The 15737-nt window shown below is 40.2% G+C and overlaps 1 protein-coding gene across 1 annotated transcript in view; it reads left to right on the forward strand.

Annotated features, from left to right (window-relative positions):
• Window positions 1-15737, forward strand: part of HECTD4 (HECT domain E3 ubiquitin protein ligase 4) — a 666929-nt gene that overhangs the window by 213667 nt on the left and 437525 nt on the right. The window contains exon 11 of the mRNA XM_053699752.1: window positions 13536-13676. Coding sequence (XP_053555727.1) covers window positions 13536-13676 — 141 coding nt within the window. The remainder of the gene's footprint in view (window positions 1-13535; window positions 13677-15737) is intronic.

Here is a 15737-nt window from a genome sequence, read left to right on the forward strand (position 1 = left end):
GTGTAAGGTTGTTCCAGACTTATGACTTATGAGCAAGGTCATAGGCCTGGTGATCTATAGCAGATAAATGTTCAAGTATTTATTTATGTAATGAGTAGTCCTAAAGCCCGCCCTCTCTTTTGAACTCTCTCTCTCCCCCCTATTTTGCACACTCTCTCCCCACCCTTTTTCTCTCTCCTCCCTCTTTTGCTCTCTCTCCTCCCTCTTTTGCTCTCTCTCCCCCCCTCTTTTGCTCTCTCTCTCCCCCCCTCTTTTGCTCTCTCTCTCCCCCCCTCTTTTGCTCTCTCTCTCCCCCCTCTTTTGCTCTCTCTCTCCCCCCCTCTTTTGCTCTCTCTCTCCCCCTTTCTTTGCTCTCTCTCTCTCTCCCCCCCTCTTTTGCTCTCTCTCTCCCCCCTCTTTTGCTCTCTCTCTCTCCCCCCTCTTTTGCTCTCTCTCTCTCCCCCCTCTTTTGCTCTCTCCCCCCTCTTTTGCTCTCTCTTCCCTCTTTTGCTCGCTCTCTTCCCCCCCCCCCATTTCTGCTCTTCTCTCTCTCTCTCTCTCTCCCCCTCTCTCCCCCCTATTTCTTTCATGTAATTAGCAAGAGTCCATGAGCTAGTGACGTATGGGATATACATTCCTACCTACCAGGAGGGGCAAAGTTTCCCAAACCTTAAAATGCCTATAAATACACCCCTCACCACACCCACAAATCAGTTTTACAAACTTTGCCTCCTATGGAGGTGGTGAAGTAAGTTTGTGCTAGATTCTACGTTGATATGCGCTCCGCAGCAGGTTGGAGCCCGGTTTTCCTCTCAGCGTGCAGTGAATGTCAGAGGGATGTGAGGAGAGTATTGCCTATTTGAATGCAATGATCTCCTTCTACGGGGTCTATTTCATAGGTTCTCTGTTATCGGTCGTAGAGATTCATCTCTTACCTCCCTTTTCAGATCGACGATATACTCTTATATATATATATACCATTACCTCTGCTGATTTTCGTTTCAGTACTGGTTTGGCTTTCTACAAACATGTAGATGAGTGTCCTGGGGTAAGTAAGTCTTATTTTCTGTGACACTCTAAGCTATGGTTGGGCACTTATTTATAAAGTTCTAAATATATGTATTCAAACATTTATTTGCCTTGACTCAGGATGTTCAACATTCCTTATTTTCAGACAGTCAGTTTCATATTTGGGATAATGCATTTGAATCAATAATTTTTTTCTTACCTTAAAAAATTTGACTTTTTCCCTGTGGGCTGTTAGGCTCGCGGGGGCTGAAAATGCTTCATTTTATTGCGTCATTCTTGGCGCGGACTTTTTTGGCGCAAAATTTTTTTCTGTTTCCGGCGTCATACGTGTCGCCGGAAGTTGCGTCATTTTTGACGTTCTTTTGCGTCAAAAGTGTCGGCGTTCCGGATGTGGTGTCATTTTTGGCGCCAAAAGCATTTAGGCGCCAAATAATGTGGGCGTCTTTTTTGGCGCTAAAAAAATATGGGCGTCACTTTTGTCTCCACATTATTTAAGTCTCATTATTTATTGCTTCTGGTTGCTAGAAGCTTGTTCACTGGCATTTTTTTCCCATTCCTGAAACTGTCATTTAAGGAATTTGATCAATTTTGCTTTATATGTTGTTTTTTCTATTACATATCGCAAGATGTTCCACGTTGCAACTGAGTCAGAAGATACTTCAGGAAAATCGCTGCCCGGTGCTGGAGCTACCAAAGCTAAGTGTATCACTTTTGGTATCTGTTCCTTCAGCTGTTGTTTGTATTAAATGTTATGACAAACTTGTTAATGCAGATAAAATTTCCTTTAGTACTGTTACATTACCTGTTGCTGTTCCGTCAACATCTAATACTCAGAGTGTTCCTGATAACATAAGAGATTTTGTTTCTAAATCCATTAAGAAGGCTATGTCTGTTATTTCTCCTTCTAATATACATAAAAGTCTTTTAAAACTTCTCTTTTTTCAGATGAATTTTTAAATGAACATCATCATTCTGATACTGATAATGGTTCTTCTGGTTCAGAGGTTTCTGTCTCAGAGGTTGATGCTGATAAATCTTTGTATTTGTTCAAGATGGAATTTATTCGTTCGTTATTTAAAGAAGTATTAATTGCATTAGAAATAGAGGATTCTGGTCCTCTTGATACTAAAACTAAACGTTTAAATAAGGTTTTTAAATCTCCTGAAGTTATTCCAGAAGTGTTTCCTGTCCCTGATGCTATTTCTGAAGTAATTTCCAGGGAATGGAATAATTTGGGTAATTCATTTACTCCTTTTAAACGTTTTAAGCAATTATATCCTGTGCCATCTGACAGATTAGAGTTTGGGACAAAATCCCTAAGGTTAATGGGGCTGTCTCTACTCCTGCTATATTTTTAGCGGATGTTGCTGCAGCTTCAACTTTTTGGTTAGAAGCTTTAGCGCAACAAGTAACAGATCATAATTCTCATAGCATTATTATTCTATAACATGCTAATTATTTTATTTGTGATGCCATCTTTGATATCATTAGAATTGATGTCAGGTATATGTCTCTAACTATTTTAGCTAGAAGAGCTTTATGGCTTAAAACTTGGAATGCTGATATGTCTTCTAAGTCAACTTTGCTATCCCTTTCTTTCCAGGGTAATAAATTATTCGGTTCTCAGTTGGATTCTTTTATCTCAACTGTTACTGGAAGGAAGGGAACTTTTTTACCACAGGATAAAAAATCTGAGGTAAATTTAGGTCTAATAATTGTTTTCGTTCCTTTCATCACAACAAGGAACAAAAGCCTGATTCTTCATCCTCAGGAGCGGTATCAGTTTGGAAACCTTCACTTTGGAATATATCCAAGCCTTATAGAAACCCAAAGCCAGCTCCTAAGTCCCCATGAAGGTGCGGCCCTCATTCCAGCTCAGCTGGTATGGGGCAATTTACGTTCTTTTCAAAGAAATTTGGATCAATTCCGTTCACAATCTCTGGTTTCAGAACATTGTTTCAGAAGGGTACAGAATTGGCTTCAAGTTAAGGCCTCCTGCAAAGAGATTTTTTTTTTTTTTCCCCGTGTCCCAGTAAACCCAGCAAAGGCTCAAGCATTTCTGAAATGTGTTTCAGATCTAGAGTTGGCTGGAGTAATTATGCCAGTTCCAGTTCTGGAACAGGGGCTGGGGTTTTATTCTATCTCTTCATTGTACCAAAGAAGGTCAATTCCTTCAGACCAGTTCCGGATCTATCAATATTGAATCGTTATGTAAGGATACCAACATTCAAGATGGTAGCTGTAAGGACTATCCTGCCTTTTGTTCAGCAAGGGCATTATATGTCTACAATAGATTTACAGGATGCATATCTGCATATTCCGATTCATCCAGATCACTTTTAGTTTCTGAGATTCTCTTTTTTAGACAAGCATTACCAGTTTTGTGGCTCTACCGTTTGGCTTAGCATCAGCTCCAAGAATTTTTACAAAGGTTCTCGGTGCCCTTCTGTCTGTATTCAGAGAACAGGGTATTGGTATTTCCTTATTTGGATGATATCTTGGTACTTGCTCAGTCTTCACATTTAACAGAATCTCATACGAATCGACTTGTGTTGTTTCTTCAAGATCATGGTTGGAGGATCAATTTACCAAAAAGTTCATTGATTCCTCAGACAAGGGTAACCTTTTTAGGTTTCCAGGTAGATTCAGTGTCTATGACTCTGTCTTTGTCAGACAAGAGAAGTCTATCATTGATATTAGCTTGTCAAAACCTTCAGTCACAATCATTCCCTTTGGTAGCCTTATGCATGGAAATTTTAGGTCTTATGACTGCTGCATCGGACGCGATCTCCTTTGCTCATTTTCACATGCGACCTCTTCAGCTCTGTATGCTGAACCAATGGTGCAGGGATTACACAAAGATATCTCAATTAATATCTTTAAAACCGATTGTACGACACTCTCTGACGTGGTGGACAGATCACCATCGTTTAGTTCAGGGGGCTTCTTTTGTTCTTCCGACCTGGACTGTAATTTCAACAGATGCAAGTCTTACAGGTTAGGGAGCTGTGTGGGGGTCTCTGACAGCACAAGGGGTTTGGGAATCTCAGGAGGTGAGATTACCGATCAATATTTTGGAACTCCGTGCAATTTTCAGAGCTCTTCAGTCTTGGCCTCTTCTGAAGAGAGAATCGTTCATTTGTTTTCAGACAGACAATGTCAGAACTCTGGCATACATCAATCATCAAGGAGGGACTCACAGTCCTCTGGCTATGAAAGAAGTATCTCGAATTCTGGTTTGGGCGGAATCCAGCTCCTGTCTAATCTCTGCGGTTCATATTCCAGGAATAGACAATTGGGAAGCGGATTATCTCAGTCGCCAAACGTTGCATCCGGGCGAATGGTCTCTTCACCCAGAGGTATTTCTTCAGATTGTTCAAATCTGGGAACTTCCAGAAATAGATCTGATGGCTTCTCATCTAAACAAGAAACTTCCCAGGTATCTGTCCAGATCCAGGGATCCTCAGGCGGAGGCAGTGGATGCATTGTCACTTCCTTGGAAGTATCATCCTGCCTATATCTTTCCGCCTCTAGTTCTTCTTCCAAGAGTAATCTCCAAGATTCTGAAGGAATGCTCGTTTGTTCTGCTGGTAGCTCCAGCATGGACGGATTCTTTTTCGGATGGCCTCTTGCCAACCGTGGGCTCTTCCGTTAAGACCAGACCTTCTGTCGCAAGGTCCTTTTTTCCATCAGGATCTCAAATCTTTAAATTTAAGGGTATGGAGATTGAACACTTGATTCTTGGTCAAAGAGGTTTCTCTGACTCTGTGATTAATACTATGTTACAGGCTCGTAAATCTGTATCTAGAGAGATATATTATAGAGTCTGGAAGACTTATATTTCTTAGTGTCTTCTCATCATTTTTCCTGGCATTCTTTTAGAATTCCGAGAATTCTTTACAGTTTCTTCAGGATGGTTTAGATAAAGGTTTGTCCGCAAGTTCCTTGACAGGACAAATCTCTGCCCTTTCTGTTCTTTTTCACAGAAAGATTGCTAATCTTCCTGATATTCACTGTTTTGTACAAGACTTGGTTCGTATAAAACCTGTCATTCAGTCAATTTCTCCTCCTTGGAGTTTGAATTTGGTTCTGGGGGCTCTTCTAGCTCCTCCTTTTGAACCCATGCATTCATTTGGACATTAAACTTCTTTCTTGGAAAGTTTTGTTTCTTTTGGCCATCTCTTCTGCCAGAAGAGTCTCTGAATTATCTGCTCTTTTCTTGTGAGTCACCTTTTCTGATTTTTCATCAGGATAAGGCAGTGTTGCGAACTTCTTTTGAATTTTTTCCTAAGGTTGTGTATTCTAACAACATTAGTAGAGAAATTGGTTCCTTCATTATGTCCTAATCCTAAGAATTCTAAGGAGAAATCATTGCATTCTTTGGATGTTGTTAGAGCTTTGTAATATTATGTTGAAGCTACTAAGTCTTTCCGAAAGACTTCTAGTCTATTTTTCATCTTTTCTGGTTCTAGAAAAAGCCAGAAAGCTTCTGCCATTTCTTTGGCATGTTGGTTGAAATCTTTAATTCATCATGCCTATGTCGAGTCGGGTAAAACTCCGCCTCAAAGGATTACAGCTCATTCTACTAGGTCAGTTTCTACTTCCTGGGCGTTTAGGAATGAAGCTTCGGTTGTTCAGATTTGCAAAGCAGCAACTTGGTCCTCTTTGCATACTTTTACTAAATTCTACCATTTTGATGTGTTGTCTTCTTCTGAAGCAGTTTTTGGTAGAAAAGTACTTCAGGCAGCGGTTTCAGTTTGAATCTTCTGCTTATGTTTTCATTAAACTTTATTTTGGGTGTGGATTATTTTCAGCAGGAATTGGCTGTCTTTATTTTATCCCTCCCTCTCTAGTGACTCTTGCGTGGAAAGATCCACATCTTGGGTAGTCATTATCCCATACGTCACTAGCTCATGGACTCTTGCTAATTACATGAAAGAAAACATAATTTTATGTAAGAACTTACCTGATAAATTCATTTCTTTCATATTAGCAAGAGTCCATGAGGCCCACCCTTTTTTGAGGTGGTTATGATTTTTTTGTATAAAGCACAATTATTCCAATTCCTTATTTTATATGCTTTCGCACTTTTTTCTTATCACCCCACTTCTTGGCTATTCGTTAAACTGATTTGTGGGTGTGGTGAGGGGTGTATTTATAGGCATTTTAAGGTTTGGGAAACTTTGCCCCTCCTGGTAGGTAGGAATGTATATCCCATACGTCACTAGCTCATGGACTCTTGCTAATATGAAAGAAATTAATTTATCAGGTAAGTTCTTACATAAATTATGTTTTTCTTACCTTAAAATTTGACTTTTCCTTGTGGGCTGTTAGGCTCGCGGGGGCTGAAAATGCTTAATTTTATTGCGTCATTCTTGGCGCGGACTTTTTTGGCGCAAATTTTTTTTCTGTTTCCGGCGTCATACGTGTCGCCGGAAGTTGCGTCATTTTTGACGTTTTTTTGCGCCAAAAGTGTCGGCGTTCCGGATGTGGCGTCATTTTTGGCGCCAAAAGCATTTAGGCGCCAAATAATGTGGGCGTCTTTTTTGGCGCTAAAAAAATATGGGCGTCACTTTTGTCTCCACATTATTTAAGTCTCATTATTTATTGCTTCTGGTTGCTAGAAGCTTGTTCACTGGCATTTTTTCCCATTCCTGAAACTGTCATTTAAGGAATTTGATCAATTTTGCTTTATATGTTGTTTTTTCTATTACATATTGCAAGATGTCCCACGTTGAAACTGAGTCAGAAGATACTTCTGGAAAATCGCTGCCTGGTGCTGGAGCTACCAAAGCTAAGTGTATCTGCTGTAAACTTTTGGTATCTGTTCCTCCAGCTGTTGTTTGTACTGTTTGTCATGACAAACTTGCTAATGCAGATAATATTTCCTTTAGTACTGTTACATTACCTGTTGCTGTTCCGTCAACATCTAATACTCAGAGTGTTCCTGATAATATAAGAGATTTTGTTTCTAAATCCATTAAGAAGGCTATGTCTGTTATTCCTCCTTCTAGTAAACGTAAAAGTCTTTTAAAACTTCTCATTTTTCAGATGAATTTTTAAATGAACATCATCATTCTGATACTGATAATGGTTCTTCTGGTTCAGAGGATTCTGTCTCAGAGGTTGATGCTGATAAATCTTCATATTTATTTAAAATGGAATTTATTCGTTCTTTACTTAAAGAAGTCCTAATCGCATTAGAAATTGAGAATTCTAGTCCTCTTGATACTAAATCTAAACGTTTAGATAAGGTTTTTAAATCTCCTGTAGTTATTCCAGAAGTGTTTCCTGTCCCTGGTGCTATTTCTGAAGTAATTTCCAGGGAATGGAATAATTTGGGTAATTAATTTACTCCTTCTAAACGTTTTAAGCAATTATATCCTGTGCCATCTGACAGATTAGAATTTTGGGACAAAATCCCTAAGGTTGATGGGGCTGTCTCTACTCTTGCTAAGCGTACTACTATTCCTACGGCAGATAGTACTTCCTTTAAGGATCCTTTAGATAGGAAAATTGAATCCTTTCTAAGAAAAGCTTACTTGTGTTCAGGTAATCTTCTTAGACCTGCTATATCTTTAGCGGATGTTGCTGCAGCTTCAACTTTTTGGTTAGAAGCTTTAGCGCAACAAGTAACAGATCATAATTCTCATAGCATTATTATTCTTCTACAACATGCTAATAATTTTATTTGTGATGCCATCTTTGATATCATTAGAGTTGATGTTGGGTATTTTAGCTAGAAGAGCTTTATGGCTTAAAACTTGGAATGCTGATATGTCTTCTAAGTCTACTCTGCTTTCCCTTTCTTTCCAGGGTAATAAATTATTTGGTTCTCAGTTGGATTCTATTATTTCAACTGTTACTGGAGGGAAAGGAACTTTTTTACCACAGGATAAAAAATCTAAAGTTAAATTTAGGTCTAATAATAGTTTGCGTTCCTTTCGTCACAACAAGGAACAGAAGCCTGATCCTTCATCCTCAGGAGCGGTATCAGTTTGGAAACCATCTCCAGTTTGGAATAAATCCAAGCCTTTTAGAAAACCAAAGCCAGCTCCTAAGTCCACATGAAGGTGCGGCCCTCATTCCAGTTCAGCTGGTAGGGGGCAGATTACGTTTTTTCAAAGAAATTTGGATCAATTCCGTTCACAATCTCTGGATTCAGAACATTGTTTCAGAAGGGTACAGAATTGGCTTCAAGATAAGGCTTCCTGCAAAGAGATTTTTTTATTTCCCGTGTCCCAGTAAACCCAGCGAAGGCTCACGCATTTCTGAATTGTGTTTCAGATCTAGAGTTGGCTGGAGTAATTATGCCAGTTCCAGTTCTGGAACAGGGGCTGGGGTTTTATTCAAATCTCTTCATTGTACCAAAGAAGGAGAATTCCTTCAGACCAGTTCTGGATCTAAAAATATTGAATCGTTATGTAAGGATACCAACATTCAAGATGGTAACTGTAAGGACTATCCTGCCTTTTGTTCAGCAAGGGCATTATATGTCTACAATAGATTTACAGGATGCATATCTGCATATTCCGATTCATCCAGATCACTATCAGTTTCTGAGATTCTCTTTCCTAGACAAGCATTACCAGTTTGAGGCTCTACCGTTTGGCCTAGCAACAGCTCCAAGAATTTTTACAAAGGTTCTCGGTGCCCTTCTGTCTGTAATCAGAGAACAGGGTATTGTGGTATTTCCTTATTTGGACGATATCTTGGTACTTGCTCAGTCTTCACATTTAGCAGAATCTCATACGACTCGACTTGTGTTGTTTCTTCAAGATCATGGTTGGAGGATCAATTTACCAAAAAGTTAATTGATTCCTCAGACAAGGGTAACCTTTTTAGGTTTCCAGATAGATTCAGTGTCCATGACTCTGTCTTTGACAGACAAGAGACGTCTAAAATTGATATCAGCTTGTCAAAACCTTCAGTCACAATCATTCCCTTCGGTAGCTTTATGCATGGAAATTCTAGGTCTTATGACTGCAGCATTGGACGCGATCCCCTTTGCTCGTTTTCACATGCGACCTCTTCAGCTCTGTATGCTGAACCAGTGGTGCAGGGATTACACAAAGATATCTCAATTAATATCTTTAAAACTGATTGTACGACACTCTCTGACGTGGTGGACAGATCACCATCGTTTAGTTCAGGGGGCTTCTTTTGTTCTTCCGACCTGGACTGTAATTTCAACAGATGCAAGTCTGACAGGTTGGGGAGCTGTTTGGGGGTCTCTGACAGCACAAGGGGTTTGGGAATCTCAGGAGGTGAGATTACCGATCAATATTTTGGAACTCCGTGCAATTTTCAGAGCTCTTCAGTCATGGCCTCTTCTAAAGAGAAAATCGTTCATTTGTTTTCAGACAGACAATGTCACAACTGTGGCATACATCAATCATCAAGGAGGGACTCACAGTCCTCTGGCTATGAAGGAAGTATCTCGAATTCTGGTATGGGCGGAATCCAGCTCCTGTCTAGTTTCTGCGGTTCATATCCCAGGTATAGACAATTGGGAAGCGGATTATCTCAGTCGCCAAACGTTACATCCGGGCGAATGGTCTCTTCACCCAGAGGTATTTTTTCAGATTGTTCAAATGTGGGGACTTCCAGAAATAGATCTGATGGCCTCTCATCTAAACAAGAAACTTCCCAGGTATCTGTCCAGATCCAGGTATCCTCAAGCGGAAGCAGTGGATGCATTGTCACTTCCTTGGAAGTATCATCCTTCCTATATCTTTCCGCCTCTAGTTCTTCTTCCAAGAGTAATCTCCAAGATTCTGAAGGAATGCTCGTTTGTTCTGCTGGTAGCTCCAGCATGGCCTCACAGGTTTTGGTATGCGGATCTTGTCCGGATGGCCTCTTGCCAACCGTGGACTCTTCCGTTAAGACCAGACCTTTTGTCGCAAGGTCCTTTTTTCCATCAGGATCTCAAATCCTTAAATTTAAAGGTATGGAGATTGAACGCTTGATTCTTAGTCAAAGAGGTTTCTCTGACTCTGTGATTAATACTATGTTACAGGCTCGTAAATCTGTATCTAGGGAGATATATTATAGAGTCTGGAAGACTTATATTTCTTGGTGTCTTTCTCATCATTTTTCCTGGCATTCTTTTAGAATTCCGAGAATTTTACAGTTTCTTCAGGATGGTTTGGATAAAGGTTTGTCTGCAAGTTCCTTGAAAGGACAAATCTCTGCTCTTTCTGTTCTTTTTCACAGAAAGATTGCTAATCTTCCTGATATTCATTGTTTTGTACAAGCTTTGGTTCATATAAAACCTGTCATTAAGTCAATTTCTCCTCCTTGGAGTTTGAATTTGGTTCTGGGGGCTCTTCAAGCTCCTCCGTTTGAACCTATGCATTCGTTGGACATCAAATTACTTTCTTGGAAAGTTTTGTTCCTTTTGGCCATCTCTTCTGCCAGAAGAGTTTCTGAATTATCTGCTCTTTCTTGTGAATCTCCTTTTCTGATTTTTCATCAGGATAAGGCGGTGTTGCGAACTTCTTTTAAATTTTTACCTAAGGTTGTGAATTCTAACAACATTAGTAGAGAAATTGTGGTTCCTTCATTTTGTCCTAATCCTAAGAATTCTTAGGAGAGATCATTGCATTCTTTGGATGTAGTTAGAGCTTTGAAATATTATGTTGATGCTACTAAGAATTTCCGAAAGACTTCTAGTCTATTTGTTATCTTTTCCGGTTCTAGGAAAGGTCAGAAGGCCTCTGCCATTTCTTTGGCATCTTGGTTGAAATCTTTAATTCATCATGCTTATGTCGAGTCGGGTAAAACTCCGCCTCAAAGGATTACAGCTCATTCTACTAGGTCAGTTTCTACTTCCTGGGTGTTTAGGAATGAAGCTTCGGTTGATCAGATTTGCACAGCAGCAACTTGGTCTTCTTTGCATACTTTTACTAAATTCTACCATTTTGATGTGTTGTCTTCTTCAGGCAGCTGTTTCAGTTTGAATCTTCTGCTTATAATTTCAGTTTTTTTCATTATAACATTTAAACTTTATTTTGGGTGTGGATTAATTTTCAGCGGAATTGGCTGTCTTTATTTTATCCCTCCCTCTCTAGTGACTCTTGCGTGGAAAGATCCACATCTTGGGTAGTCATTATGCCATACGTCACTAGCTCATCGACTCTTGCTAATTACATGAAAGAAAACATAATTTATGTAAGAACTTACCTGATAAATTCATTTCTTTCATATTAGCAAGAGTCCATGAGGCCCGCCCTTTTTGGGGTGGTTATGATTTTTTTGTATAAAGCACAATCATTCCAATTCCTTATTTTTTATGCTTTCGCACTTTTTTCTTATCACCCCACTTCTTGGCTATTCGTTAAACTGATTTGTGGGTGTGGTGAGGGGTGTATTTATAGGCATTTTGAGGTTTGGGAAACTTTGCCCCTCCTGGTAGGAATGTATATCCCATACGTCACTAGCTCATGGACTCTTGCTAATATGAAAGAAATGAATTTATCAGGTAAGTTCTTACATAAATTATGTTTTTGCTCTTTCTCCCCCCCTATTTTGCTCTCTCTCCCCCCTATTTTGCTCTCTCTCCCCCTCTCTTTTGCTCTCTCTCCTCCTCTCTTTTGCTCTCTCTCCTCCTCTCTTTTGCTCTCTCTCCTCCTCTCTTTTGCTCTCTCTCCTCCTCTCTTTTGCTCTCTCTCCTCCTCTCTTTTGCTCTCTCTCCTCCTCTCTTTTGCTCTCTCTCCTCCTCTCTTTTGCTCTCTCTCCTCCTCTCTTTTGCTCTCTCTCCTCCTCTCTTTTGCTCTCTCTCCTCCTCTCTTTTGCTCTCTCTCCTCTTCTCTTTTGCTCTCTCTCCTCTTTTTTGCACTCTCCCCCCCTCTTTTTTGCGCTCCCCCCCCTCTTTTTTGCGCTCTCTCCCCCCCTCTCTTTTGCGGGCTCTGTCCCTCTCTTTTGCGCTCTCTCTCTCCCTCTCTTTTGCACTGTCTCTCCCCCTCTCTTTTGCTCCCTCTCTCTCCCCCTCTCTTTTGCTCCCTCTCTCTCCTGCTCCCTCTCTCTCCCCCTCTCTTTTGCTCTGTCTCTCCCCCTCTCTTTTGCTCTGTCTCTCCCCCTCTCTTTTGCTCTGTCTCTCCCCCTCTCTTTTGCTCTGTCTCTCCCCCTCTCTTTTGCTCTCTCTCTCCCCCTCTCTTTTGCTCTCTCTCTCCCCCTCTCTTTTGCTCTCTCTCTCCCCCTCTCTTTTGCTCTCTCTCTCCCCCTCTCTTTTGCTCTCTCTCTCCCCCTCTCTTTTGCTCTCTCTCTCCCCCTCTCTTTTGCTCTCTCTCTCCCCCTCTCTTTTGCTCTCTCTCTCCCCCTCTCTTTTGCTCTCTCTTCCCACCTCTTTTGCTCTCTCTTCCCACCTCTTTTGCTCTCTTTCGGTTTCTCCGACCTCTCTCCCATCGGCCACGCCCCTCCTGCGAGGCCACACCAGTCACGCCCACATCACGGCACGTCCGGCCACGCCCCCACCAGGCAGCTTCCGCAGTGCGCAGTCCTCTGCTGCTCAAGGCCAGGTATAAGGGAATAGCTATTTCGGTAGAAATAACTCAATAGGGGGCCCTTAGAGTAATGACTAAATAAAGCATAAAATACAGCAAATACTGTTAACACAATATAAATGAATATTAATGATAATAAATAAAACAATAACAAAAATAATAATAAAAAAGCAATGACATGTGAGTGTATTGAGAAATGTCTCAAATGGCAATGATAGCCAAAAAGAAAAGTCAATTCTTAGTGGAAGTCCCAGGAAATGACAGCTTAGTGGAAATCACAGGGCATATTCCAGGGATAAAGGACGGCAGCAGCACTCTCCTCACATCACCAATGGCAGACGTCTGTGCAAAAAAAATAGAGGAAAAGAGAGAGGCGCTATGTGTGTACCAGTAAAAACGGATAAGAGAGAAAAAGAAGGCCCACAACAGGGTACTCACATTCTGTAGGAGCACTCAGACAGTGCTATTAGGCGCGGACTGGGTACTCAACAGCAACCCAGCTTGCTGAAACTTCCAGCGTGTCTCCAGGGATAATCCAGATAACCCCTTTCTGGGACTGGAAAGGTAGATGGTCCAGGTGGTGAACTCCAGCGAGTCAGGTGGTACGTGTAGGTAATATCCAAGGCCCCCACAACAGGCGGGGGCAATCCAAGTAATGGGATTAAAGGTGGTGTGTTAAGTAGAAATGATCAGTAGCAGTTCCAGGTTAAAATGTAACAAAATATAGATTTATTAAAACCAATTAAAAGGCTGGAACAATAGGGAAGGGCAAACGGGTCCCCCCTATATTCATGCGACGCGTTTCTCAGCTATAGTGCTGTTTCATCAGGCATATGACTGCATCTGACAAACATACCTGGCCTTTTATTATATACGATGTGACTCAAGACAACAGGTTATTGAAATATGTGCATAACAATGTTAACTCTCAATGTATGGATAGTATTTAATAATAAATAAACTTTCTAATATTCTAAATACTGCTATAATTAAAGTTTGTGTTTCCCCTGTATTATTTTGCAGGTGCTTGTTATGATACCATGAATAACATGATTTGGACATGTTCTAATGATTACATTGATCAGTGGTGTAATCCTGGAAACCAAGCTTTCCATGTGATCTGTCAGAGGCTCGGTGTCACTCATATAATTGCTGATCCAAAAGGTAAACATGTTAAAATCCTCTGCTATTACATAGTCATTAAGAAAATATGGATCTTTTGATCAATGCTGCAAAGTTTGCCTTGCGTGAAGGATATTATTTATAGAAAAGGTTTTGGACAGTTCTTTTTCATTTGGTTATCAGACTTAGTGATTGTAAACTGTGCTTTGTTGCTTCTTTCATTGTGATAGATCACTGGTTTTCAAAACTGTCTTCAGGCCTCCAACAGGCCAGGTTTTCAGGATTACCTTGGATGAGAGCAGGTAAATAACCATGTTTACTAATCAGCTGATTATTTCACCTGAGCTTTAGTTCTGATATCCTCAAAATCTGGTCTGTTAGGGAGGCCTGGGGACAGGTTTAAAAAACCAGTGTGATGGAATGAATAACTTTAAACATATATAGCTTATTAGTTTATTTTACAACTCGTTCCCAATTTATTTTATATTGCAGTTTTCATTTATTTATTTTTTTCCTTATAAATTTTCGTATTTGAGAAAAAAATAAGTGTACATGAATGTATAAATTATACAATGAAAAAGTTTCCTTGTCGTTATCTATATATGAAGAGCTGTTTTTGAACAGATGGTATGAAATAAGCATTCATTGAAAGAAACATAATATTGTGTGGTCTTCATAGTCAATTGTTGTTAATTATTTAGTCGTTTAATTGTTCTAATAAAGTCTTTGGTTTGTCAATCCTATTGTGCAGTTTTCACTTATCTGCCACTTACGCCCAACCCCACTCTCTTTTTACAAAGGTAATGGTACTTCTGGCCACCCAGTCATAATCTAAGCAACACAGTTTGCTATTTTCTTTCCTAAGATATGGGGAGTCCACGGCATCATCAATTACTGTTGTAGGAGGCAAAGAGCACCACAGTAAAGCTGTTAAGTATCGCTTCCCTTCCCACAAACCCCAGTCAATTCTCTTTGCCTTCGGTGCAAGGAGGAGGTGAAGTTTTTGGTGTCTGAAGAAAATGGGTTTATTTCACTTCAATTAAGTTTTTATTATTTTGAAATCCAGAGTAGGTTTGCTCTGATCTTTCCTCTCAAGATTGGGTATAGTCATACTCCACGTTAGTATCTTCAGTAGGACAGTGATGGCTTTTATGCAGTTAGGAACTTGTGGAGTGGGCTTTGCTGCATTTCCTAACATTTCGCTGCCCTGGTATAGAAAGCCTGAGTAGGTTTACTCTGTCCTTTCTTTTTTCACAGGTCTCTGTAGGGAGTGGCATCCCTCCATACTGTATGTGCTGTCTTCCTGCTGGACAGCTAGATGTACGGGTAAGTGCCTTTTGTCTTCTGGGGCTAGGAGGCTGGCACTGAAGAGGTTTAGAACTCAGGAATAAATTCAATCTTCACTTGATGTGGGACTTAAAATCCTGAATGAAGGATATTGCTGGCAGTGGGCAGGCACATTATTAATGTCACTGTTGACTTAAAGGGACAGTACACTGTAAAATTGTTTTTCCATTAATGTATTTTAAATGACTTGTTATACCAACTGCAGAGTGTAAAATATTTAAGAAATTCCATTTTCATGCTTATTTGTGTATATGAAGTAGCTGATTTTGTGCTTTGAAACCACAGCCTATTACAATGGGTTGAACTTAAAGACTTGCTTCCTTATCTTTTATTTGGCTGGAATATTCATTACACAATTTGCTATATATATTTGCGTATAGACCACTCTACTTTGAGTACTACAATTTTTCACTAAACAATTCCCTAATGTGTACCAAAAAGCAAGTGTACTACTGTTGTTAAGTCCAGGGAACAAAGAGTTAATGATTCTTCAAATTTGTGGAGTGTGGGCGTGCTTTGTATATACCTTTTGTCCAATTGTATTGTATCACTGATTCTTTAAGAATGCATTCACCTGCATGACACCTATGGCTATGATTACGGCTGCGTGCCGAAACATGTAAGCTTTGGTGTCACGCTCACACACACCTATCTTGTATGCTGTCTTCCTGCCTATTTGGCGTTTTAACTGAGCCCAATAAAAGTTGGATTTTATTTTGAACTAAAGCTGGATCCTGCCTTTCTTTGTGACTTTTT

This window comes from Bombina bombina, chromosome 2 (assembly GCF_027579735.1).
Source record: "Bombina bombina isolate aBomBom1 chromosome 2, aBomBom1.pri, whole genome shotgun sequence".
NCBI lineage: Eukaryota > Metazoa > Chordata > Amphibia > Anura > Bombinatoridae > Bombina > Bombina bombina.